This window comes from Copidosoma floridanum, unplaced genomic scaffold (genome assembly GCF_036245765.1).
Source record: "Copidosoma floridanum isolate Cflo_tuat_1 unplaced genomic scaffold, Cflo_Japanese_pri ptg000007l, whole genome shotgun sequence".
Taxonomy (NCBI): Eukaryota; Metazoa; Arthropoda; class Insecta; order Hymenoptera; family Encyrtidae; genus Copidosoma; species Copidosoma floridanum.
Genome location: NW_028321884.1, coordinates 3,872,476 through 3,896,921, shown reverse-complemented (window position 1 = coordinate 3,896,921; position 24,446 = coordinate 3,872,476). Strand labels below are relative to the sequence as shown.

Genomic DNA, 24,446 nt, shown 5'->3' with positions numbered 1-24,446 from the left:
ATCGACTCACAGTGCAACAGCCGGCGTGTATACGCGTAAAAGCACCGGGAGGAGGAGAGCAACAGTATATTTACTAGCCGATAAGAGTGCAAGGGTGTCCGGTATCGGTAAGTTTTTCAAAACAATTATCCTGTCAAGGTATGCCTGTGCAATCGTAGTTATAGGATAAACCGATTTGTAAGAGTTGCAGTGTTTGAAAGGGCTTTCATTTGGGGACGGTCGCGTATGCGTACACGTTTTTTTTTTTTTTTTTACCCGATGCCGCGCCAACCGCAGCGGCATCGCGATTCCGCCGGTGTATAACAAGAAAGGCATAGAAATCGAGGTGGTAAAAGCGGCTTTTCGCGACATTTGGCCTGGCGCCGTTGGAGAAATCGCGCACGCGCGCTTTTCTAGGACAAAAGAGAGTCATACAACGATGTTATTACCACGGCACTGCTTCCTTAACCGGAGGTGAAGAAAAATTACGCTAGTCTATCACGTGCATCGTGAAAATCTTTGACTCCCGGTTGATATCTGGGATGAGATCGGTTGATATCTAATTTGCATTTTTTTTTTTAATTTGGTGCAGAGCTGTACTTGGATCGGCAAGAGCTGTTTTTTTTTTTTTTTTTTTTTTTTTTCAATGAATAAAATGCTGGAAATTTATGGAAATAAAAAAATAATAATAAATAAAAATCTGCACGACGTCGTACGTGCGATTTTCGGTAGAGTAATGGCGAGAACGTGATCAGAGCGAGCTCAACAATTTTTCTCAAAATAGAAAACCAGTTTAGATGCAAAAAAGCGCTTATAAAGTTCTCGGAGACACTTTTAATGATGAGCGAATGCATTGTTCCTCCAAACCCCGCATCCCATTTTTGTTATCCAACGCTGCGGATATTAAACTCTGTTACGAAACTCAAGTCCCCGTCGCGCACGTAACAAATTCCGGGTGCCAAGGCGCAGCCGTGTATACTTTCCAGCTAATCAAAACCGTTTCCACCCGAAATTAAACCGTAAAAGCCCATCTAAGGAATTTTCCATTACGCCCAGCACGTAATAAATCAACACTTGCGCGAATGAAACTGAGCAGTCGTCGCTAATGGTAGTATAAAAAACGAAAAAAAAAAAAGGCCAAACAGAAAGAGGAACGAAAAAAGAAATTCAACATTCACAAATTCATGCTAATGAGCGTAATGTGTACAATAGCGCGGGCGCGGAGTATGGCCCGCTCCACCAATTAGTTCTCGTCACTTGGCCGGTAACAATGAATCAAGCGAGCGTATAATATAGGTATATGTGTATACGCGATCAAGAGAGCCCTAAGTAGGTATACACGTATATAGTAGTCGGTCTCCGAGCCATGGGTGTATACCTTGTGTATACGTGTACTCTCCTGTACTTTCTTCTTACAGGCAGAGTGGCACGAGCGCGCATTTGAGAGATTAATCAAGCCCCGGTGCAACGCATGTGAAATACTAATGCTCACGCTTCGCTGGATGCTGCGCGTCTTTTATTTCTTTTGCGACGCTTGTAGAGACAACGTTGTGTTGTGTGGAGAGCCCGAAAGAGTTTATGCTTTTTTTTTGATCTAGCAACGAGCGAAACGGAGCTGTTGATCTCGTGCGCTAGCGAGAGGAAGCGCGAAAGTAGGGCTTAATTAGGTGAGAGTGGCTGTTTGGTGAGATTTGGTGCAATTTTAGGAAAAAAAAAACATCCGGGGATGGAAAATTTCTTAACTTCCACTCGGAGAAATTCTGCTACCTGATGCTTGAATTTTCATGCACCGGCAACAAGGAACAGATTAACGCATTGTTCACATAATATTACACCAACAGATTTACGTACACATATATATATTAAACGTGTGAATTGTACGGTTACATGATTTTTAATTGGAACTGCCTTTGTAATACTGTTAAACAAACGATTCAAGCCCTCGAAATCGGTTGTAGCAAAAAACGATCGATCATCCGGAGGGAAAGGTATATTCATCTCCATAGCATGTTATTGTGCACAGTTAGAATCGTAACCCAGCGTCATTTGTTGACCAGTTGAAAAGTATGAGATAATAATTTAAAAACGCAATTTCAACGAGGTATTCAATGAAAATCTTTCCAACGAAACGAACGGACTCCTTTCATCGCGACACAGTCAAACGCGTCAGAAAGGAACAAAGTGTTTTATCGCCCGAAACACAGAGAGGTAATCTGGGACGTCGCGATGAGCCCCGGTTTCTGCGCACAGTATGGACAAACGCTCGCGTTTAGAGGTCCATGCGAGCGACGTGGATAAAGAGGAGGAGGCGCATTGACGGTAGATTGGATGCATTTGACGAAGCAGCCTTGACGAGATGATTTAGTGGAAACAGACGGGAAAGAATTAATCCAAGCACCTATGCACACGCCTAGGCTGATGGCCGAGCGATTAACGCGATGGCCCGTGGGAATTGGTTCGTTAAGGATTAAAATAAAATAAAAATACACGTGCGCAGCTCATAATTCGAGGAGCACCGGAGGCCCAACGAAATTCCGTTCACACAACGCTTGGAAGAATAGCCGATGGCGTTACCCCCTCATATATAGGTATTGGCAAAAGCTTTGCGCAATGCTAATAGCGGCGCTATGGATTATAGAACACGAGGAGGGCGCAGCTCTCGCTTTTCTCATACAATATATACCTGATGGCAAAATTATGTACAATATACACGTGTCGGTGAGCCACCTACTCCGAGATGAATATAATACTCGCGCGTAGGAGTAAAACCATACAAGCGTATAATATGTATTTACTGGGGAAGGGATTGATTAAAAGCTTCCTTTTCTTCTCTGTCGATAACGCGAATGAACCATCGCGGGGCGTCTTGCAGAATTAAATACACGCGAAATGTACCTATATGTACTGCGCGATGTATGTATTTACTTTTGTCGTACCTCCCTCGTGCACGGCTGATTATGAATTCCGCGCCACGCACGGCCCGACAAATTACACGTCAAGTGGCCCACTTAAACTCGGCTTACCAATAAACACACGCACACGCTGTACGCACATGTGATCACGATGATGGAATTTAAACTAACTCGTCGACGATCGGCATTTCTACGATTATTCGTTGGAAAATCCCATAATTCAGAAATCGGTATATATCTCGCTTAACTCACCGATCGTCAGCAAATTTTAAGCCAAATGTATGGTAATACCACCCAGACGAGCTTGTATTATACACACGCACGTATGCTTATAGCCAAAAGAGAGAAAGAAAAGAAAAGAAGAAGAAGCATATAATGGCGTGGGCGTACGGGACGACGGAGCAGCAGCCCACCTCGTCACGAGGATTAAGAAAGAGACGTCGCAGACTTTTTCCGCACGACTAATGGTGTATTATACATGTACAACGCGGAGGGGCAATAATCGCGCAAACGAGCCTCCGCGTTGTTCGATAATTGTTCGTTGCGCAACGGTGAGTCCGATGCACCGCACGCAGAAACGGATACAGGAAAATTTTTTTTTTTTTTCCTTTTTTTTTGGTGGTCATCGATAGCTGTACGATTATCCCAACTTTTTTTTATTCCCTTTGATTTTTGGTGAACTCCCATAACTGGGAGATCATACTTTCTCCTTCCATTGTTTCCCACCAAACACGATTGACGCCGGAGAAACTTTCGTTCAGCGCTTCAGAACCATCAGCTACACACACGTACACACCAGCTGCAGTATATTGTTATGTAGAAATTGTCAAAGGACGAGTTTGAAAGAAAGTTTTCAGGTGCATTGCAGTGGGCGAGTCGCGCAGGTGCAGCCCCGAACCGATTGGCAATCGGTCAAATTAGCCATGGCTGGCTGGCCACGTACACTTCACCTCCTCTTCCCGATCCCAGACACACAATGGCGAACTTCCTCTCGCACGCCCAGGCCATGCACTTATTCACCACAGCGATAGGGGGAACGGCGCGTAAGATACCTTCAACCCCCCCCCCCCCACAGATAAGCGCCGTATGGATTTTACATCAGGGGATGCGCCCCCGTGTATCGAGCCCGTGATTTATGGCTCTCGCGTTATATACATCTACCTCGGGAATCTCACTTGAAAGTACATATATACGATATCGCAAAAGTTTCGGAAAAGTATCACCTATACGCCCACACGCTCGATTGCGAAGGAGGAAGAGCTCCGAGTTTTGTGAAAATACGCGTCGCGTGGGCGTTGCCGTTTTATTTTCGATACCGTTGATTATCCGAAACTCGCGGCGTATACGCATCAAATGTGTACCAGTTTCGCCCACCTCCATTACCCCTCGACGAGGTGCGGCGAAACAAAATTAAAAAAAAACAAAAAAACATCCAATTCAATTGCACCGTAAAATGTGGTGCAGTGGGTTGTCGAGGAAAGCCCCCTCGCGAGCTTTCACCTCGTCCGATGGAAAAATCGGCACTTTCCCGGCACAGACAATGAAACGGCCTTTCAATTTTCCCCGGCCGACGCGCGCGCACGCATTAACCTGCCGATCTCTCGCCCCGAAGGTCCCGCAAGTGCCGATCAACGAAGAACAATCGCCGGCGAGAAAATAATGGACCGAGCGTACGTTTGGGAATTACATCACGTGGGAAGTCGGAGCAACTCTGTATATACACTTGCTATCTGCTTCGCGGACCGAATCATCGTACGGAGGCTATATACAGAAGCAGCGGCCCAGGTTGGCTTTTTAGTTGTTTTTGTTTGTTAGGCCTCGAAAATCTTCATGGCAACCTCAAAGCGCTCCCTTTTGAACGGACAATCGTTAAAACGAGGAGAGAAATATACCCACCCGCGTGTATATAGTTCCTCTCTCCCTCGTTCTTTGGCATCTTATTGCGCATGTGGCGCGACTAATTTTATTGCACGAGGTTTGTTTGCTCTGGTGGTGGTATAGGCGAGTTTTTCATCGCCGAGTGTTATTGCGTGTATAGAAAGGGAGAGAGAGAGGAGGAGTTGTGTTTGGTCTCGGCGTTTTACGAGCCCAGCAGCTCGGTCCTTTGCTCGGTTGGCTGCGTGGTAAACACTGTACCCACACCTCGGGAGCTGCAAATACTTGAGTAATCTTGAATAATCTTGCAACGTCGGACGAACAGTTGACTGAAGCTGTTCAAAAAAGGGACATCATAATACACTATCACGTATCGATCGTAGATAGATGTTTGTACATCTGGTCACTTGGATTTTTCAAACACCATCAGTTGCCACGGAGAAAGGGGGGTTTTAGATTGATTTAATGGACTATGGGTGTGAAAGCTCATCCGTCAGAGATGCGAGCGGGAGGCTATCGTTGTCGGTATGATGCTCCTCATCGCGCTCGTGTGCGCTTTAGATCCCCATAGCTTGAATCAACCAAGTTTTGCACTTATCGTGCGATAACTGGTTCTTACCAGGATAAATATATTATGAAAATCACCTCTTCCGCGTTTTTTGTTAAGTAACCGTGGATTGAAGCAGGTGACCTGGCACTCCATCTCGTAGCTCTCGCAAAAAAATCAATGGCATGTATATTATATACACTAAAGGCCATCCAAGTAATTGCAATAAGAAAAAGAGGCTTTGAATGATAAACAAGCACGTATATATACATTTTGTGGAAAAAAACACCTTGGTGTAGCTTTGGTGATGGTCCGATATCGTGAAAAGTCTCGCTGGATCCATATATATGCGAGAGGTGAGGCGAGACGAACGAGGCACACGCTCGTCGAGGACCCATAGGAACGTGTAGGGGGGGGGGGGATCATAGATGATTGCAAATTGCCCGCAATTGGCAGGAAGTCGGGGGGGACCGCTTGTTCCCCCCTTCTCTCTCTCTCTTGAACGTTCATTAGTCCACAGCTTGTGTGATGTGATGTGTACAGGCTTGCGTGTATATATATACATATGATGGAACAACTACACCTCGTGCGTTATTACGGTGTGACGTCGCGAGTTGCCAAAGTGTCTGACACTGATGTTTGGTGCACCGCTCGCTTCAGATTCGTCTCGTTTTAGCTGCACGCGTACTCGATCCTTTTGTTACGCAGATATTCAAATAATGACAATAGTTACAAATTTTTATTTGCCGTACAGGTTTACTCGATCCCTTAATAAAATGTAATCCCCCTTGACTCCGGGGTACTACATTTTACTCCATATAGGTTGTACATTGTCCGCGAAGCAAGAATAGATAATTTAAATTCAATACGGCAATTTTACTCCTCCCCCCCCCCCCGATCACGAAACAGCTAGGTATAAGTATTATCGCGGTGTACCTATACGGCATCCTCGATATTTTTCCTTTAAAACATCACAATGCATTTAGCTCCTCTAAACGGTTAATGGCTCTCCGCCGTGTATTCTTATCCACGTATGTTTATATACGTAATATGAATACACACGTGCCTATACACGCGAACTTTCATTCACCAAAGTATATACATACGTCCACGATGTATCGGTATTCCCCTCTAATCTAATCCATCGGCTAACTGTACTCGTGTATGGTATGCCCTTGTTCTTCTTCTCCTTATACCGATTCGAATCTATACACGGCAAGGCTTCGTACTCGCGTGTATATTATATATACACCCGTAGCTTTGCTCTAATTAATACCGTAAACTCGATCTTTGGCTTGTTCAACGTAATGGATGGTGATGGTCATTCCATTTCTTCATTTTTACTTTTTTCCTTGTTTCTTTGTACACTCCGTATCGTGCACACCCAAATTTATATGATAATGAAGACATTGTACATACGTATGTTGTAGTTGTGTTGTAGCTATTACAGAAACCCCTTTTTGCTAGATTAAAAGAAAAAAAAGAAAAAGCAATATTAATAATAATAATTAATAATAGAGAGATATGAATTCCATCAAAGAGTTAAAATAGTGGTAGAAAAGATTGTGCGCTCAAAGACAGATACCACCGCTTGGGCGAATATTATACACAGCAGCATGGTCTATTGGGCGTCCAATGAGTGTGCCGTTCCAGTCTCTCTTTCTGGTCGTACTGTAACTCTTTTTTCTCCTTTCGGCTCCTCCTTCGCTTTTAAAATGTCCATTTGTGATTCCGTGCTCGGCATAACAATTGAAATTACCGCAAACGCCGCTGTCGCCAGCTGTTTACAGTTAAAAGGGAGCTGCAACGGCTCCGTGCAACGACACGAAAACACGACGAAAAAAAGACCCAAGCGGGTTTTTAAGGAGGATGCCAACGCGCGTTGCTGCGATTATTTCAATTATTTCATCACGGCCTTTCGGGCGATATACGATTATCATGGGGATGATGCCTCCACGAGATAATTTTCGGAGCATCCTGCTGGATGAGCCGGCGTTTTAGAAAAAAAAAAGGGAAAAAAATACAAATATGCAGCTTGTTGAGCTCGTGAATAAATCACGCACCTCGTATGAAAAAAGAAAAAAAACGAGAGGCGGGAAAACAGTTTACGTAAAACCCTGTCCCCCCCATTGGAAGATTCGCGCGTACGTATACCACTTCTCCCACGCGAATGAGACCTGCAACAGCTTTCGAGACGATAAGCACGACGAGTTGCGCAACGGGAGGAAACCGAGTATAATGTATACCTGCAGTAGTTGCTTTCGTCGTGTGTAATCGGAGTCTTCAGGGCGTCGTTGACTTTTACTATACCTCGAAGACCCTGAAATCCGAGTTGGCCTGTATATACCGCGACTTCCTCTCGCTTCGCTTTCTTCCCTGTTGTTACGTTGCTGTTTCGCTACGTTTGGTGTACATATACATATACCATTTAACAAAGCAGCGAGTTTGACTACACGTACAAAACATAACTACAGGTTCATTGGACAATTTTCGCATAGTCTTCCGGAAAACAGTGTACACCCGCGCGGAATGTAAATCCTCGCAAACGGAGCTTACATTATTGCGGGGGGATGAGGCTCCAGAGTCGTGACGCTTGCGTTCACCTGTTGGTCGACACCCCCTGAATCCTCAAACACGGGCCACGAGCCTATATACTTGCTGCATCAGGCATGTATACAGAATAACGAAACGACCGACAGATACGCAAACACGCCTCGGAGAAATAAAAAAAAAAAGAAGAAGAAGAAGCGCAACACCGACCGCGTCCTCTTGCATTTTTTAGGAGTCAAAAAAAAAGAAGAAGAAAACATTTCCAAAGAGAACCCCTACTCGTGCACCACTACCCTTTGTGTATAATAAAAGTTGCAATTTATACCCATGTACGTATAGGTACGTGGAAGGGAAAAGAGGGAGAAGTGGGATACACAAGTAGGTACATATACCTAATACGTCGAGAAGTGCTGCAGCACGCGGAGGTTGGTCCCGTTAGAGGACCTACAAGAGAGCTCTTGCACGGAGGAGGAGGAGGAGGAGGAGGAGAGAAACACCACGTACACTTACAGAGCGATATTATGGATGGAAGCCGACAGAAAGGTAATGATAACGACGATGACGGGCTTGGAGGGAGCGTGGGTGCGCCCGGACACGAGTCCTAAAAGAGCTTGTTTTGATTTTAATCCCTCGAGAGCAACGATTAAACTGTTTGTCACTCGAGAGATACATAATATTATTATGTTGGCCGTGGTACGACTTGCCACATCCCGTGCAACGGGTCGTGGAGTTATGGAAAAAGAGCTAGGAAATAAAGTCGTGCGTGTCGTTGAAACAAGTCCCTGCTGCGGGCTGTGCATATCGTGTACGCACCGTACCATGGGATTCAACAGCGTGTATAATAAGAGGAGAGGAAAAACGGTGCTATATATAATAATAGGTGGGGGGAGGCAAAAAAAAAAGTTCGTCAACTTCCAAGACGCGAAGAAAGCGTACACGCGAGACTTGTGCACACACGGAGTTTAGAGTATTGAAAAATATAAAGGCGTAAGAGAGGAGTGTAAGGTGGAGAGAAAAATGAGTGTGACCGGGAGAGAGAGGATATGATATAGTGGGAGGATATACGGAGGAGGGAGAGTGTATAGGTGCCGATCGAGCGAGTCGACCGGCACTCTTTTCTCCGCTCGCGGCCGCGGTTGCAAACACTGCGCCGGTGCGTGCGCCGGACAAACGTACAGTGACGCTTGGGATACATCGGTGCGGGCTCTAGTGTGCTCCGTTGCCTTTGAAATTTTCCGCTTCTTTTTTTCTTTCTCTCGCGTGTAAGTTTGGTTTTTTTTTTTTAAGGGGGTTTTCTCAGTTCCCTGCGGAAGATGAAGATGCCGAAGAACGCCGAAGAGTAAACCAGTTGTAAGTTGTTGCGAGGATATTTTAGTGTTTTGCCTACAAGTTGAGAGTGACTTTTTTTTTTTTTTTTTTTTTAGACTTTCGAGTTTGTGGTTTATGTGTACACATCCATCGATTGGTGGGTTGATTTTGCGTGTAGTGCTTTTCGTTCACTTCCCTCAAAGAGTGAAGTGAAGAGAAAAGAAAAAAAGCTGACAATTTTTAATTATCACTGTATGAGTAACCACGATTGGTTACCGCGTGTCAAATCAGCCAAAAAAGGTTGTGATGAAGGTGACGCTTATTGTTTTTTGGCCCCAATTAAAAACGCCTAATTCCCTCACTCGTGCTTATGCACGATGAGCTCGACGATGCCGCAGAATTGAGAAGATCCTCTTGATGAAGCGCTTCCTGTCCGTTTGAAGCATACACAAGTATACCATTTACCGTGGAAGTTTTAATTCTAAAATTCGTGTGTACCTATATGTACTGCAAAACAAAATTACAAAAACTTTCATTGTTTGTCCTCACACGTGTAGGCGGTATTGCTTTATAGTAGGTGATGTAGTGTCTGCTACTTCCTGGATTGAAAGCACCATTACCAGTATTATCGTTACGGATTGTAATATTTATTACCGAACGATATAACGTACTTTTACATATAATATACTTGTACTCGATAGTTGATCTTAGTCGAATAAAGTAATAACGTACATTTTAAACTTCCAGAAAACACCGGAGGTATACTTCAATCACCTACTCGGAAAAGCTCGCAAAGGACCAGTTACCGGTATCCCGGGCATCATGGGTCGGACCGGCTACACGTGCATCAGGCACGTCTTTTGCTCGCTAAATGTCCTCCTTTGGGTCAGTATATATACCTATTCGTACAATCTCTGTAATTACTCGTATGAATTTATACATCATAGAGCGATTCTCTCGGCTCCTCGGGAATTACCTTGAAATTTATGAAAACCTATACTCAATTGTTGAAGAAAAAAAACTGTTGACGAGCTGTAAACAACGAAAACTAGTCCGCGTCGCCCCACGAGCTGCACCGTTTGTATAATTATACAAACACTCTCGAGGCTGAAACCAGATAGCCCCGCTAATTAGATACGGGAAAAAATAAAGCACATACACGGGAGAGGGTACCGTGTAGTTAACAACACGAGCTCACCCCGGATAAAACGAAAGCAGCGATTCCTCCCGGAAAAGTCGAAAAAAAAAAAAAAAAAAAAAGAAGCACCGACACACACGTGGATTACCCTCCTCCTCTTGCCCGAATTCCAATCAGCCGACTAGCCTTTCTACTCGCCGCGCTATCGCTCCTCTCCTCTTCCTCATTCCGCTTCCAATGCGAGCGAAATATCGCGCCGGGCAAATCTAGGGTCTTCTCCGACTCTGGAGTCTTGGGGGCACAACCGAGACCCATAAAGACGAGAAAGCAGGCGGATGATTTTACAAAATCATGCAGCGGGGCCTTCGGAACACGTGCCGAGAGGCTCGAGATCGAAGGATAATTACGTAAACGAGGAAGCAGCCAAGCTATTAAGGATCATTTGGATGTGCAGTTGAATTAAACGAGAGTTGTATTTTTTTTTTCCTTAGTTTAAAAACTACGCAATATATGTTCGAGATCAATCAGTGCAGGCCTTACTTATTCACGCTCAAGCTGATACAGACGAGTGACCTTTTGTTTGTACATTATGCACGACTCGAGGGAGTAGTGTACTTTCACGCTCGCTTTTCACGCCCCCGAGGGCAATCGTGCAAGGGGGGCATTTATCTTGCTACCATTTCAGACGATTCGTGCTTCGTAATTTTGATTTTTTTCTTTTTTTTTTTCAATTTTATTTTCTTTTCTCAAGTGGCTCGTGTATACACAAAAATATATGTGGATAATGCAACGGCAATCAGCGCTAAATGCTCTTTCGACACGAGTGGGCGCGCGTGAAAAAAGACTTTCGCAATTAATAATTATTATTTGCAAACGACGATTCCGAAAATCGTTGGAGGGAAGAGAGGGAACCACCGTTATTTTCGCTAATGATGATTTGTACGTATGGCTTTATTTTTTTTCCTTCTGCAAATAGTGTGTTTCGAAACTCGTGGACAAAAAAAGTATACCTATCGCAAAGAACCCTTACGATACTCACCTATTTACCGTAAATTTTACGCTCCATCACGTTCTGGGCGGTTTTTAAAGCCAATACACACACAGAATCCTTACGAGATCGGCGTTATACAAGTCGACAAAAAGGCCGAGCGATGTCGCAACAGCTATTAGCAAACTTTTCTTTTCTCCGAGTCAAAGAAAACTCTCTTCCGAGTGACTGCTGGCTCGCTAGGGGCCATCTTTCACGAAGGAGATACATTTTCGATGGTCCTCCTTTAACGGCCCGATGTCGTATAACTCGCGAGACATCGTATCACGCAGGCATCGAAAGTAGGAATTGATATATTGTCACCAAAAACTACAATTTGCAACATGTACCTATACTCGGGTCAATCACGGTGCCAACCTCAAAATCATGAAAACAAAACCACGCTTACGTACAATGGAACCAACTCTTCTGACCTTCGACTGGATTGTCCCCTTGACACAAAAAGCAAGCGTGGGGGGGGGGCTCATCTTCCATTACATCCTCCGACGGCGTGCATATATTATGCACATGTACAAGCCGATGAAAAATACTCAGCCGGTTTCTCTTTCATCCAGTGGCTTTCCCCTCCTATTAAATATCCGCCGACAGACGCGAGGTAACGCGAGTCCCACCGTCGGCAGGTGAAGCAGCTTTTGAGCGCGTGTACTTGCTCGTCGCGGGAAATCGGAGAAATTTTTCGCGCCCGCGCGCTCACGTGCACGTATTTATTAGGGAAAGTGACGGTGGTGCATTTATATATACACACGAGCCTCATCGATTTCTTGCCCCGTTCTTTTGCATCTATTGGAAATTAAGTTTCAGCCTTTGATCCTTTGAATGCGGCGAATACAGCGGAGGTGGTGCAGTTGGGTATAAAACTTGTTTCTATGCGGCCGGCACTGCAGGTTGTTTGAATATTCAATTCATTACGTATACTAGATTAATTTCATCTCGATAAATTTTACGATGACATTCACATTTAAAAAAAAAAAAAAAAAAAAAAAAACTAGATTATCTCCACTATACGCATTAACTAATCCATCCGGTTGTACGCGACCTCGCGACTAATTTTGTTTTCTCTTTTATTTCCCCAAGCGATAGCCGGATGTGTCACTGGACGCATTTTCGACCCTCGAGCTTCCTCGTTTCTCCATCTCTCGAGGAAAAAGTTAATTTTCCAAACGTCGATCGCGCGACATTCCAATTTCCCAACTTGAGGACCCCACGACGGTGGCGGCAGAACTAATTACTAAAAAAAAAAAAAAGAAAAAAAAAACACCCTCAAGGGAGAACTCGTTCCTCCACATACGTGTGCTCGCGTATAATTAAATTCGTAAACGTAACCACGATGCCGAGGAGGAGAGGAGGGTCACGCTCACATGTACCCATGCATACATACATACATGCATATATTATTATTATCATGACAGACAAGTCCATTGAAAGCTATACGTACATACGGTTTCACGCGAGCTCGTGTATGTGTCCACAACCACACCGTTCCCACTGTATTTTATAACTGTAGATATTTACCTCCCCCGTGTAACACCGTATATTATAGGTATACCTACTCGTGTGTCGAGGCTTTTCCGCAAAACACACTGCTCTCCAGCTGCATCGTCGGATCGTGCAACTTTGTCCCCCATTTGGGTGTATGTAATAAGTACCAGCTTCCCTTTCGCTCGTGGTTCAATCACGACTTGTTCGGTGTGGGGCGAGGCCGAGCGTGTCGCGTGTGACCCTTGGTATTGGATGGATCGATCATTTTTTCATTTACAATGACAAGAGCAGAAATAAAAAAAAAATAAAAAAATAAAAAAAACAAAGTTACAAGTCAACCGGTCGTGCGACGAGTTTTGATTCACGACAATCCCGATCGCACAGCAATAATAACTCTTACACATCGAAAGAAACTCGTTTCTAAATCTGCATCCGTTTCGTGCCCAGTGGGCTTGCTTATCGAGGCGTGTAATGGAGCTTCGCACGGTGTACAGTTACATGGGCAATAAAAGTTTTTGATATCCAACGCACCGAAATTATGACTTTGGATAACAGGTACACGCCACATATATATATATCTGATGATGTATATACATGGATAGGAAAACCAATGCGGGGCACAAAAATTATCGTCCGTATACGGTACAGTTGCACATTGTTTACCGTAACTCTGGAATCGGCGATTTTGAGATTAAAACTCGACATTTCGTCGAGTCAATTAGTATAACTCGGTGCAAAGACTTAGTTAGAGGTATAGCTCATGGAAAACAAATTATAGTAGGTGCATGGTGACAAAGAAAAGACATGTACTTCCGAGAACAGTAGTATACGTACAACGCAACGAATAGGTACTAGGTAACTCGTAAAATGAGCTGACAAACTCGGTTAAGGCCTAATTAATCGAGGCGCCGATGTACAAGCGACGCCCCCGCACCGCGTGTGTCTGTGTGAATCGTATAGGAGACGTAGCGCCCATTAATTACACGGCTCGTGAATTTTCCGCGTATATACTCGATTTACACGCTCACCTGACCTCGAAAGCAGAGCAAAGAGGTGCATCGTCCGAACAAACGAGTGTACGAATCAATTTGCTCGAATACCGGTTTTCGCGAATCGTGAGTCTCGTTGTAGTACGTTTGGTTTGGTTTATGGAAATTAATGTATTACCGTCACGTAGCCAAATGGAGCGGTTTAAGGCTTATGGAGATGAAGCACTTTTTAGGCGAGTTAAGGTGATGGATGCGCATGTCGTTGGAAGAAACTTTTTTACACCATTATATCGAGTGATAAGTATACATACAACAAAAAAACAAAAAACAAAAAAAAAAAAATAACCAAAAGTTATAAACTTTCTTTTATTCCTTTATTGGAGAGAAAAGGGTATCAGAGTGAGAGTATAAAACGAGCAAAACAAGGAAGTTCCATATTGTTTGATTCGCACAGGGGGGAAGTAGTAAAAACAACCTCGTGCTTGTGTATAACTCCCAATTAAAAAATCAATTTCACTCCTTCGCTCATTAAAGACCGAAAGGGGGGTATCTGCACAACGATGCAAGTGCTCTCAATAAAACGAGCGTGATTTCAATTGCTCCCTTCCCACGCGATATCCCCTCTTTCCCCCCCCCCTTCCTTGATGATTAAGACATCCTTGAACTTTCGAATTTTTCGCAAAAAGAAAAACCATAAAATCCAATCAACCGCACCTGTACTACCCAAATCAGGAAGGATCATCATTTTTACGCTCGTCGCAAGCTCGTTGCACCTATATGTACGTGATGTCAAGAAAGAAAAAAAAAATCGAATCCCGTTTTGATCCCTCGAGTGAAATACATTTTAAAGCCGTTCGCGTTGATTGCAGCTGTGCGCCTGTGGTATGCTCGGAGCCGGCCTTTGGATGAGATTCAACTACCCGTACCAGTACGGCACCCTAGTGCCGCAGCACACCTACGCGTCTCTGGACGTCCTCGTCCTCGCGACTGGAGGCATCACCTTCGTCGTCGCCTTCTTCGGATGCTGTGGCGCCTGGTTTCAATCCCGGTGTCTCCTCATCACGGTAAACCCAAAATTCTTCCTTTTTTGTGGAGGTGAAAAAAGAAAAATGTACAGGTCTAACGGAAATTTCTCCACCATTGCAGTACTTTAGCTTGATAATCCTGCTGTTTTTGGCTGAATTCATGCTGGGCGCCCTGGCCTTTGTCTTCAAGGACCAAATAGCGGCGAATCTCAAGTCCGAGCTGCTCCAGGGGATAACCGAGCACTACACCGACAGGGACGTACACGAGACCGGGACTTTTGCCAACTTCTGGGATACCATACAGACCAATGTGAGTAAAGGCTTCGCACCCTTGAATCCCTAAGGATGCACGTATTTCCTGATGACCGAGAAACTCGTCATTTCCGATAAACATCGATTTCAAAAAAACAAGCGGGTAGTTTATACGAAGGAGGTGAAAAAAATCGACGCTGCTTTCACTAGCACACGTTGTACACCTACCTATATATAATAATCCCCGCGAGTCGCGTGTGTATACATATACATTGACACGGTATTGTTCGGTGGCTGTACGAGGACGAAAAAGAAAAAAACCCATCCGTGCGGAGAAACCTCCATACCCAGTGGTAATTTCCGATACCATCGGCGCGCACAGATGCCCCCCTTTTATCACCGCGTCACGAAGCTCCGCGAAGAAAGTTCCTAGAGCCTCTCGTCTACTTATACTTACAAGCTTGTTTCTTTTTTTTTTCCGCGTTTGCCCCACTGACGCCGGAATGTGTTTCAATTCTCCGCTAACACAGAGATACATATATGCACTCGCACGTCCAAAAGCTCGACCAATGTATGTTGCGCACGGCCGGAACGGAGCTTTATTAGCGCGTCTCTCCCCTTTTTTTCGCCGTTTTCTCGCGATGGCACGGTTAACATCGTTCGTGTTGTGTATATAGAAAGTTCACCGACCCAATGATCAATCGCCGTCCTTTCTTCTCCTCCGCTAAGACTATAACAACACAAATGATAATTATGTATGAAAAAACAAAAAAAAAAAACATGTTTAGTTCCACTGCTGTGGCGTGAACAAGTACTACGAGTGGTACAACATCAAGGCGTGGCCGGGCGAGGAGCGAGTCCCGGATTCGTGTTGCAGGGTGCGCGAGCGGTACTGCGGCAAGCAGTACGACAACGAGGATAGGCAGTTGAATTGGTGGCAGGAGGGCTGCGCCTCGGCCGTCCAGCTTTGGCTGGTCCAGGGGCTGCACTTTGTCGGGACCGTTGGCCTAGTCGTCGGCTCCGTCCAGCTGTTTGGCCTCATCGCCAGCATGATACTGTTCTGCACGGTCAGGCACAAGCGATCGACGCACACCTACAAAAGTTACGATACCACGACGACATAAAAATACCACCCCGTACGGAACACTCGCTCTTTTTTTTTTTTTTCCTTTTTTTTTTATTGCTATGTCCATGCAAAGAGAATTTCAAGCTAATCGATCCGCGTGTACACATTATATACACATTTATACATATATACATGATAATATAATACATTTGCACGAGTATTAGTTGTTATCCCCCCGTAAGTGCGACAAGAGGGTGTGGTGTTAATTAACGCGGGTGTCGTTACTTTTTCTGGTGTGATTTGCAGCTCGTGGATCGTTACAGCAAGGCGGGCGAGATCAAGCTCTGCCGGTTCTGGATGAGGGACAACTTTTGAGATATTGGTGACGACGATATTACGACAAAGACTACCCATGTAGCCTTGCCCCTCCCCGACGATCGACCATCACGACAATCGACTGCCCAACCGTTACGACGCCACTTTTGTTTTAACTTTACCATATGAGCCGGATATTAATGAACCGCGCCTTTCGACCCACTTGGTGAACTTTTCTTTACAGTTTCGTTGCTTTCTTTCTTTTTTTTTTTTTTGTTTTTTTTTTTTTTTTTTTTTTCCACATAGTGTGCTTTTTCGCATGAAAATTATATCGTATTGCCATGCGGATCGGCGAAAAATGTGCTTTTTAGACATCTTTACAAAGATGCGCAAGTATTATTGTATACCAATGTAGTCACGTCAAAGTGTTGAATTTAATATTTTTTTATATATACATATAATATATTTAATGTACACCTAGAGCAAGTAATGTTTAACGTCATAGCTGTTAGATTGAAGTAGTGATATAACTGCTTTGCATGATATATAAAACGTCGAGATGATAGTATGTAGCAGGTGATTAACTATACGTGCGAGAAAAAATGATGAGATGTTGCTACATCGAGTTTTGGAAAAGAGAAAAAAAAAAAAAAAAATAGATTCAAATATTTTACTAACATTTTTAAGCGCAACGTAATAACACAATGATATAGTTATTTATCCATTTTCATACGTTAGTTAAAGGACACGAGAATATCATTTCAGAGTCTATAGTTCCAGTGTGCCAAAAATTTCAAATTTAATGATAAACGCATGCACGAAACACGAGGTTTATCAAACTATGAAATTTCATTTATCAAATATCATTTGAACATAATACTCCACGGAACCACGAAGCAGATGCAATAAATCTTCGACACCGCGCAATTATCTATTTGCGTTGAAATAGCGTTAACTAATGAAAGCGTGACATTGAGAAACGAGTGAAAGAAACAACTGCTATCGCGTATAAATGAACAGAACAAATGTTTCACCCACGTATACAATCAGTTTACAACAATACAACAGTTCACGATACAATGGACACGTTCATGGTAGATTCACATCAAACAGGAGAGAAATACTATTTTCGAAATGCATGAACGAATTTGCATGTAGTTATTAAGGCATGCACTTGTGGAAATACTATATTATAATAAAAATGCCTGCACTTGTTTGTTTTTTCAATGTTGAGATTTCTTACAGGACCTCTAAAACCAACGACCATCTTGAGCTCTGTAGATGAAAATGTTGTATACAGTTGAATTTGTAAATGCCGTTTCACGCATTATGATAAACATTGTCAAGCAAATTGTACCGTAGTATATTTACCGTTTGCAGTGGTGTAAAAGTGCGATATTGAATGAGAGTGTTCGAGGGCACGTTTACGTGCAAGTAAGATTTTTCGTCCGCAAACTACGTCTCGGAAAAATTCATGTATAATTACGAATCTGAGATGCGAAAACGAGCAAAAATTAGACGGTGATTTGGCAAATTTTGTTTTCGCAAAACTTGCTGGCAAATTTTTTCTAATTACGGATGTTGGGGAGAAAAACTACGCGGAGCGTGTGTTGAAATGTGTACACTTGGCGTGTTGTTGGCGTTGCTTTTGGCATTGGACCAAGTGAAACGAATGTATATATATATATTATGTACCTGTGCCCTCTTTGCGCAAATGACCGTACGTGATTTTTTGCAGTAGTGCGACAAGACAATTGTCATATTAAAAATACGATATTTCTGTCAATATCAATAATTCCTACTTTGTCAATTGCCGTATAGCCACATAATTATTATACATACAAAAACGTCGTTGTAATAGTTTGCCTATACTTTGGTTTATCTTTACCCTTCCTGCGTATCTACTGTTAATAAGTGATGTATTTAAACACAAAACGTGTTGTTAGATGATGTTGATTTTTGTTGATTATCACTATTACCTACATACTTGAATTTACTAAACGATTGGATTTTCCATTGTCAAAATTAATCGCGCCAAAAGGAGACACAACAATAAAGTATATTTAATTACTACTAACAATTTTAAGATAAAAATTATACCTATATTGTTATTATGCATGTAATATATTGATGCATTGCGACACGCCAACGAAAGAATTTGTAAGAAAAAAGAAAAGAAACTCTTGTTAAAACAATATAAAGAACTTTTTTTTTTTTATATATATATAAATACACTTTTTACACAATTTATGTATAATATAACAATATTCATTAACCTATTATTTACATGCGACGGATGTACAAACTGCTTTTTGATTGTCACTGCAAACCAACCAGTCGTGCCCCAAGCTGATTGAGCACCTCGGTGATGTTCCGCGACGTCTTCTTCGCAGCGTTTATCGGCAACTGAAACGAACAAAAGCGCTTTGAAAAAACCTACGAATAGTACCGTTCGAGAAACAGAAGTCACGCAATCGAAAATCCACATCTCTTTGGCGAAACCCGTTCTCCGCCAAACGCGCGACGTAATTATGATCCACGTGTTTCCCAACACCGTCATTTACCATGAAAAAAACAAAAAAAAAAAAAAAAACAAAAAAAAACATACCCTACACCTGGAACCCAAAGGAAAAAAAAGGATATATTTAAACACAACCCACATTTTACAGATGCGTGCAAAAATGCTCGATCAATCGCAATAATATATCCCAACAGTCGCAAGGCTAAACTTCCCGTTGCCCAACGCACCTTGACTAATATATCTCTGAAAACCGAAAAAAATAGCCAACTCACCTCGATGACGGCGTTGAAAAGGTTGCTCAATCCCTCGAAGCCGTTGACAAGAGCCCGTCCAACACCGGCAAACCTGTCCCCCTGGTTGCCGTACTTGTCCTCCTCCTTGATACCGTCGACAATCGGTTTGGGCTTGAGCACGTTCTCGAGCAACGCCCCCAGCGGATTGGCGCTCTTCCTCTCGAAGAAGGCCTGCTCGTCCTCGCTCTCCAGTTTGGCCGTTTCGCGCGGCTTGGGGCCCAAAAGCGTGGCCAGGGGTCCCCTGTCCGAGCGCAGGTTCGTTCGGCTTCGCTCGATTATGTCGTTCGCCGCGCCTATCGCCCCGGCCACGTTGTTCCTCGCCTCGCTCGTCAACTCCTGCCGTCAACATGGTGCACTCGATTTTTTAACCACCCCCACAGACTCGTGTTTTTTTTTTATACATATTTTAAGTATATACTATACAGTGCACCCGGTGCAGACGATTAGTGAACTTTTCACATGTGTATAAAAATAAAGTTATTTACCGCAGTATAGCACAATGTACAGGCGACAGATAGTATATGCATTGAGGATGACGTTATTATGGTAATTCACAAAATATATTACGTGAGCTCAAACATTTGTGATCGATTTATATTTACAAGCTGAGGTGATGAGCGGCTACGAGGAGAGCAAAGTATAAGTGGTTGTGTGGCTTGTTAGATAATAACAGGAGGTGAGCGTGAGCATGTTACATAGGTATATTATACGTGATGTAAATGAAAACAGAGTGAACCGCGAGGGAATTTCGATTTGAGGGGGCATTTTATTTTACGTGCCCCTGATTAAAAAAATTTCCGCGTTTGTTGGCTTTGACAGTAATATTTTTGCGCAAGGCGAAAGTGCCGCTGGAGGCATGGGTATGTGTGTACATACTTGTTATGCACGCGGCGTTCAACATTAACTTTCGTTCTCTACCCCCTCCATCTCTGTGCGTATATTGGGACCATTTCGTTACACGCCCGATCAATTATTCATGTGGCACTGCGATGCACGGGACGTTTATTTATGATTTGCAAAGGTCGATGGGTACATGGTGTGATGATAATTAAAAGAAAAAAAAAATAGCAAAGTGACGATTACAAGTGTATATGGGCACGGAGAGTCTTACTGGCGGTCGACGGCTGTGATTACGCTCTCTGTAGTCTTGCACAAACGGCATGCGCACGGAGTATATCGATGCGTGAAAAAAGAAACAGAACTTACAAAGATGGTCGGACCACATTAGAAATGCACACATATGTAGAGTTTCGATGGAAGAAAAATGGGACTGTATGTATTTTACGTATTGTGTTCTTTTGCAAATAGAATCGGTAATAAATCTACTGTAATCGGTTGTGTGAATTTTATTTTCGCTGTTGTAACTTTAAATCCAACAAAAGTCACAAAACCACTTTTTACAGTTTTTCAAAAATATTAACTTTTACACGACACTTGCAAATCACTTAAGAATGTTAAGGTCATCCCAAGTCGTACAAAAATTTATGAGAAAAGTCTTTTGAAACGTATAAATGAACGATTGAGAATAACTTTGAACGATTTTGTAGTCAATTAAAATCTTGAAAAGTTTCGAAATGTCTCAGAAATATTATCATTATTCAGCTTTTAGAGGACAGTTAACTTAATTCACTGACTAGTTGAATGATTACTCGCGAATTTGCAGGGATCTTATACAAACTGATCTAAAGTATAGGCATACAGTTCTATTTTCCATCCCCGTGAAAATAATGATGAAAAGAACGTGACAGATAATATAATTTGTTGTACATCAGAGACGATAAAAGAGAAAAAAAAAAAAAAAGAAAAAACGTAATGAAAACAGAATTTTTGGCGTGCAATCGGACTTTGGCTTAATTACCTCGACTCTCTCTGCTAGTCTGTTTCGGGCTATCGCGACCGAATTCACTAATCGCCCTCTGCCGAACCTTATAGCGTCCGCCATCCGGCTTAACCACTCCTATAAAAAAAAGCGCCAAACAGAATTTTGATGTGAGTCGAGCCTCCGGAGCGCAAATAATAGTCGTGTAACAATGTACTCCGCTCCAGAGTTCGAAGGCCAATTGGTAATTTGTTTTTTCTTTCTTTTTGTTTCTTTTGTCTAAGGTAAGGACGAGCGAGCGATTGGCCAATCCATGCCTCGTATGCCAGACTGCTCGCATGTACCTGATGAGAATTTTCGATCGAGGCGAAAACTCCATCAAACACTCCACGGGTACGATTCTCATTCAGATAAAAGCTCGAAGCGTCACCTTGTATGATTGTGCAAAGTATAAAAATATAATCCATTCATGAAAATCAATCGGGTGACGATGATCTCTTCCTCCGCGCTGCGTCCCCGATAACGATGACCTCGAGGATAATCAAATGAAACTCACCATGCCATTCTGCACCCTCTCACCGACTTGGTCTCTGAGCGATTTTTCGGTCGCCTTGTCACCGGCCGTCGTGCCCAGAGTAAACTTGATCGGCTCCTGGTCGATTGCCGGTCTCCCCTCGGACCCGCACCACAGAAGCACCAATGCCAGGATAAACGCGCCCAGACGACCACCCTCCATCCTTCCGCGCTGATACACGTATGTGAACTTCACGGTACCAAAGATCGGTGGCCACTGCTCCTTAGCGCGGCTAGTCTTTCTCCTCCTCCTCGCTGGTCAGGGGAACCTTGAATAAACCGCGCGCGCGTGTCGCAACATCAGCCGGTTCTTGACTTTCGATCGCCGGGGACGAGGATGCTATTACTCGTTAATGCGGCGCGACTGTCAATTTTTGATTCGCTTGTCGAGGAAAAGGATAAGTATGTGCAGTATACATGCTGCTGGTAAGGTTTCAAATCGCACAGGAGCGATATAGAGTTTTCATACCGATCACGCTTTTTGGATGACTTGAATGGATATATTGTATCAGGAGTAACGGTTTTCGGGACACGAGCTTCAAAATCGATCAAACGTGATGGACAAGTAACTTGGTTACGTAAAAAAAAAGGTAGAGGAAACTTTGTGAGCCGTTGCACTCATCGTAATGAATAGCTTTGAATTATTTTACGATTGCTCGTTATTCCCGAATGGCTTTCGCATCGTTTGTCTAATGATCCAAACTATCCGATGTACAATACAAATGTGAAAATAAACAAGAAGAGATGGGAAAAGTAAGTATTGACGTACGGCCCGTCTCACGCGTATTCAGTAAAGTACAAGTGGTCAACTTACTCTCGAAAATCGAAAGTTCCTCTTGGCTCCACCTCGGCTTGATTTCGCGCGTGTGCTCTTCGACGCCCCTCACTTGCGTTCAAAGGCGCGCTTTCGCGGAAGAATATCTCTCTCGGAGCGACCGGATCGAAAAACGATTTTGTTGTTCGCTTTAAAAAAACCTCTGACTTGGAGGATCGGCTGGACGCGAGTGCAGGTGTTGTAATATTCGGCACCGGCCATCGGAGTCGACTGAATGTACCCCATGTGTAGCAAGTCGAGTTGTTTCTTATGCTCTCCAAGCATGTGTCCGTCTTGCGACACGGGGCTCCCTCGTGCCTCTCGCTGCCTGTTCACCATAGTAGGAGCGCTTTCTCTTTGGTTCAAATCATCGAGAACGCATGTATACTCATACGCCCATTATTATACTTTGGAAACCATCTCTTCCTGTAAAGATATATGTATAAACTGGAGATCGGTAATTGAGAGATTGCCAAAAAATGCGCGCACCGGCGAACGTCATTGCAGAAAAAAACAGGAATTCCCCGTGGTGAGATGACTTTCCTTGAAAACTTGAAATATCGATGACCTGCAGACGTCTTGGGGATAATAATATTGTTCAGAAACGACTTTACAGGTGCATAAAAACTTGCAGTTGCAGGAGATCGGTATGGTTCAACTTTAACGAGATACCGTTGCTGAAAGATAATCATCGGTAAAATTAATGTTGGATACAAATTTAACAAAAATATTCGTTGCAATAAGTGATTACATTATGTTTATATTGGATAAATTTAATTGTCACTTTTCTCTGAAACAGTCGATGAATATTACCTCTTAGCATCTTTATTGCAGTTTGTATCACAAATATATTCAAAATTTCTTTAATAATCTGTAGTTTAACATTGTATTCTTAATAAATCTCTATAAATTCTGAGTAGAAAGTAACTTTACAGTAAATGCTTTCACGGTTTTTGCATCCCATCTCATGGATCGTTGAACATTTTTATTTTTATTTGAATTTGCTGTGTCTGCTGCAAATGTTGAGCTGGTACTGAATTTTTCCACCATAACACTTTCTTCGTTACTATAGTACGGTAATTCTCATGTTTTTGTAATACAAACAGTGCATTAATAAATTTTTTTCTTCAAACGTCCAACTTTTGTTATTTAATTAAAAATCGAGTAAATAACTTATTTTTGTTGTTTCCATCACTACTATTACTTGTATCAACTGATGATAAAATAATTCTGTTCAGACGTGAAAATTAACATCCGATGGTTTTATCATCGGATTTCTACCTTGCAACTAATGATACCTTTATTTGTACATACAATGCGATTCTTTGAAAAGCAGTGTAAGATTATTTTGTCATCTAAAATGCATGTATGACGCATATAAAACTTATAAAAGGATAGCCAAAACAAAAAGAGAATGTCATGGACTTTGATCGTCAAGGACAGTTACTTCACGTCTTTTCTCGAGAATCAAATTATATGCACGCGAATAAAAAATTGAAAATTTCCATTCGTCTATATGATGTCGGGAGTGTCATACATGTATGATAATAGTAACAAGTGGATGCTGATATTGATTTTTTAATCGAGTTTTATACAGTAAAGTAAGCATATAGAGAAATTTCACGATTTTTTATAAGCAACATAGTAACAATATTCTAAGTTTATTTAACATATTATTTGTGCAATGGATAAATGTGTGAATGAATTCAATGCAATTAAAGTTCCCACAAAAACCTAAACGAACGTTTAAAGATGCAGGTGCAATGCATTCATAGGAATGGGAACTCGATACTTTCTCCACTTGGATTAGTTATTTTTTACAATTAGAAAAATTTTATCGAAAACAAAGCATGAAAGTTCCTATTGTTATCGTGTTCAATTCGATCTGCGTTAGGTAATGGCTTAAGAAAGCTCATTGTTGGGTCGCAGCATAGTCTACCTTT

The 24,446-nt window shown here is 42.7% G+C and overlaps 2 protein-coding genes across 5 annotated transcripts; one reads left to right on the top strand and one right to left on the bottom strand.

The window, feature by feature from the left end:
- Nucleotides 1-8: 8 nt before the first annotated feature.
- Nucleotides 9-17,699, top strand: Tsp5D (Tetraspanin 5D). 4 transcript variants are annotated; one of them, XM_014350858.3, is made up of 6 exons: nucleotides 9-107; nucleotides 9,919-10,056; nucleotides 14,695-14,889; nucleotides 14,972-15,160; nucleotides 15,891-16,169; nucleotides 16,475-17,699. In XM_014350858.3, exons 2-6 carry the CDS (start codon nucleotides 9,994-9,996, stop codon nucleotides 16,541-16,543), a joined length of 795 nt encoding a protein of 264 aa, XP_014206344.1. In that variant the 5' UTR covers nucleotides 9-107; nucleotides 9,919-9,993; the 3' UTR covers nucleotides 16,544-17,699. The 4 variants fall into 4 exon arrangements, with proteins under 4 accessions (XP_014206344.1, XP_014206327.2, XP_014206347.1 ...); XM_014350841.3 differs by having other exon boundaries at nucleotides 15,891-16,203; XM_014350849.3 differs by lacking the exon at nucleotides 9-107 and adding an exon at nucleotides 8,962-9,213 and having other exon boundaries at nucleotides 15,891-16,203.
- Nucleotides 17,700-18,765: 1,066 nt separating this feature from the next.
- Nucleotides 18,766-21,879, bottom strand: LOC106637634 (uncharacterized). The gene is made up of 4 exons (XM_014350512.3): nucleotides 21,673-21,879; nucleotides 21,156-21,254; nucleotides 19,277-19,633; nucleotides 18,766-18,889 (listed from the first exon to the last, which is right to left on the bottom strand). The coding sequence occupies exons 1-4, from the start codon at nucleotides 21,850-21,852 to the stop codon at nucleotides 18,803-18,805; spliced, it is 723 nt and encodes a 240-aa protein (XP_014205998.2). The 5' UTR covers nucleotides 21,853-21,879; the 3' UTR covers nucleotides 18,766-18,802.
- Nucleotides 21,880-24,446: the final 2,567 nt, after the last annotated feature.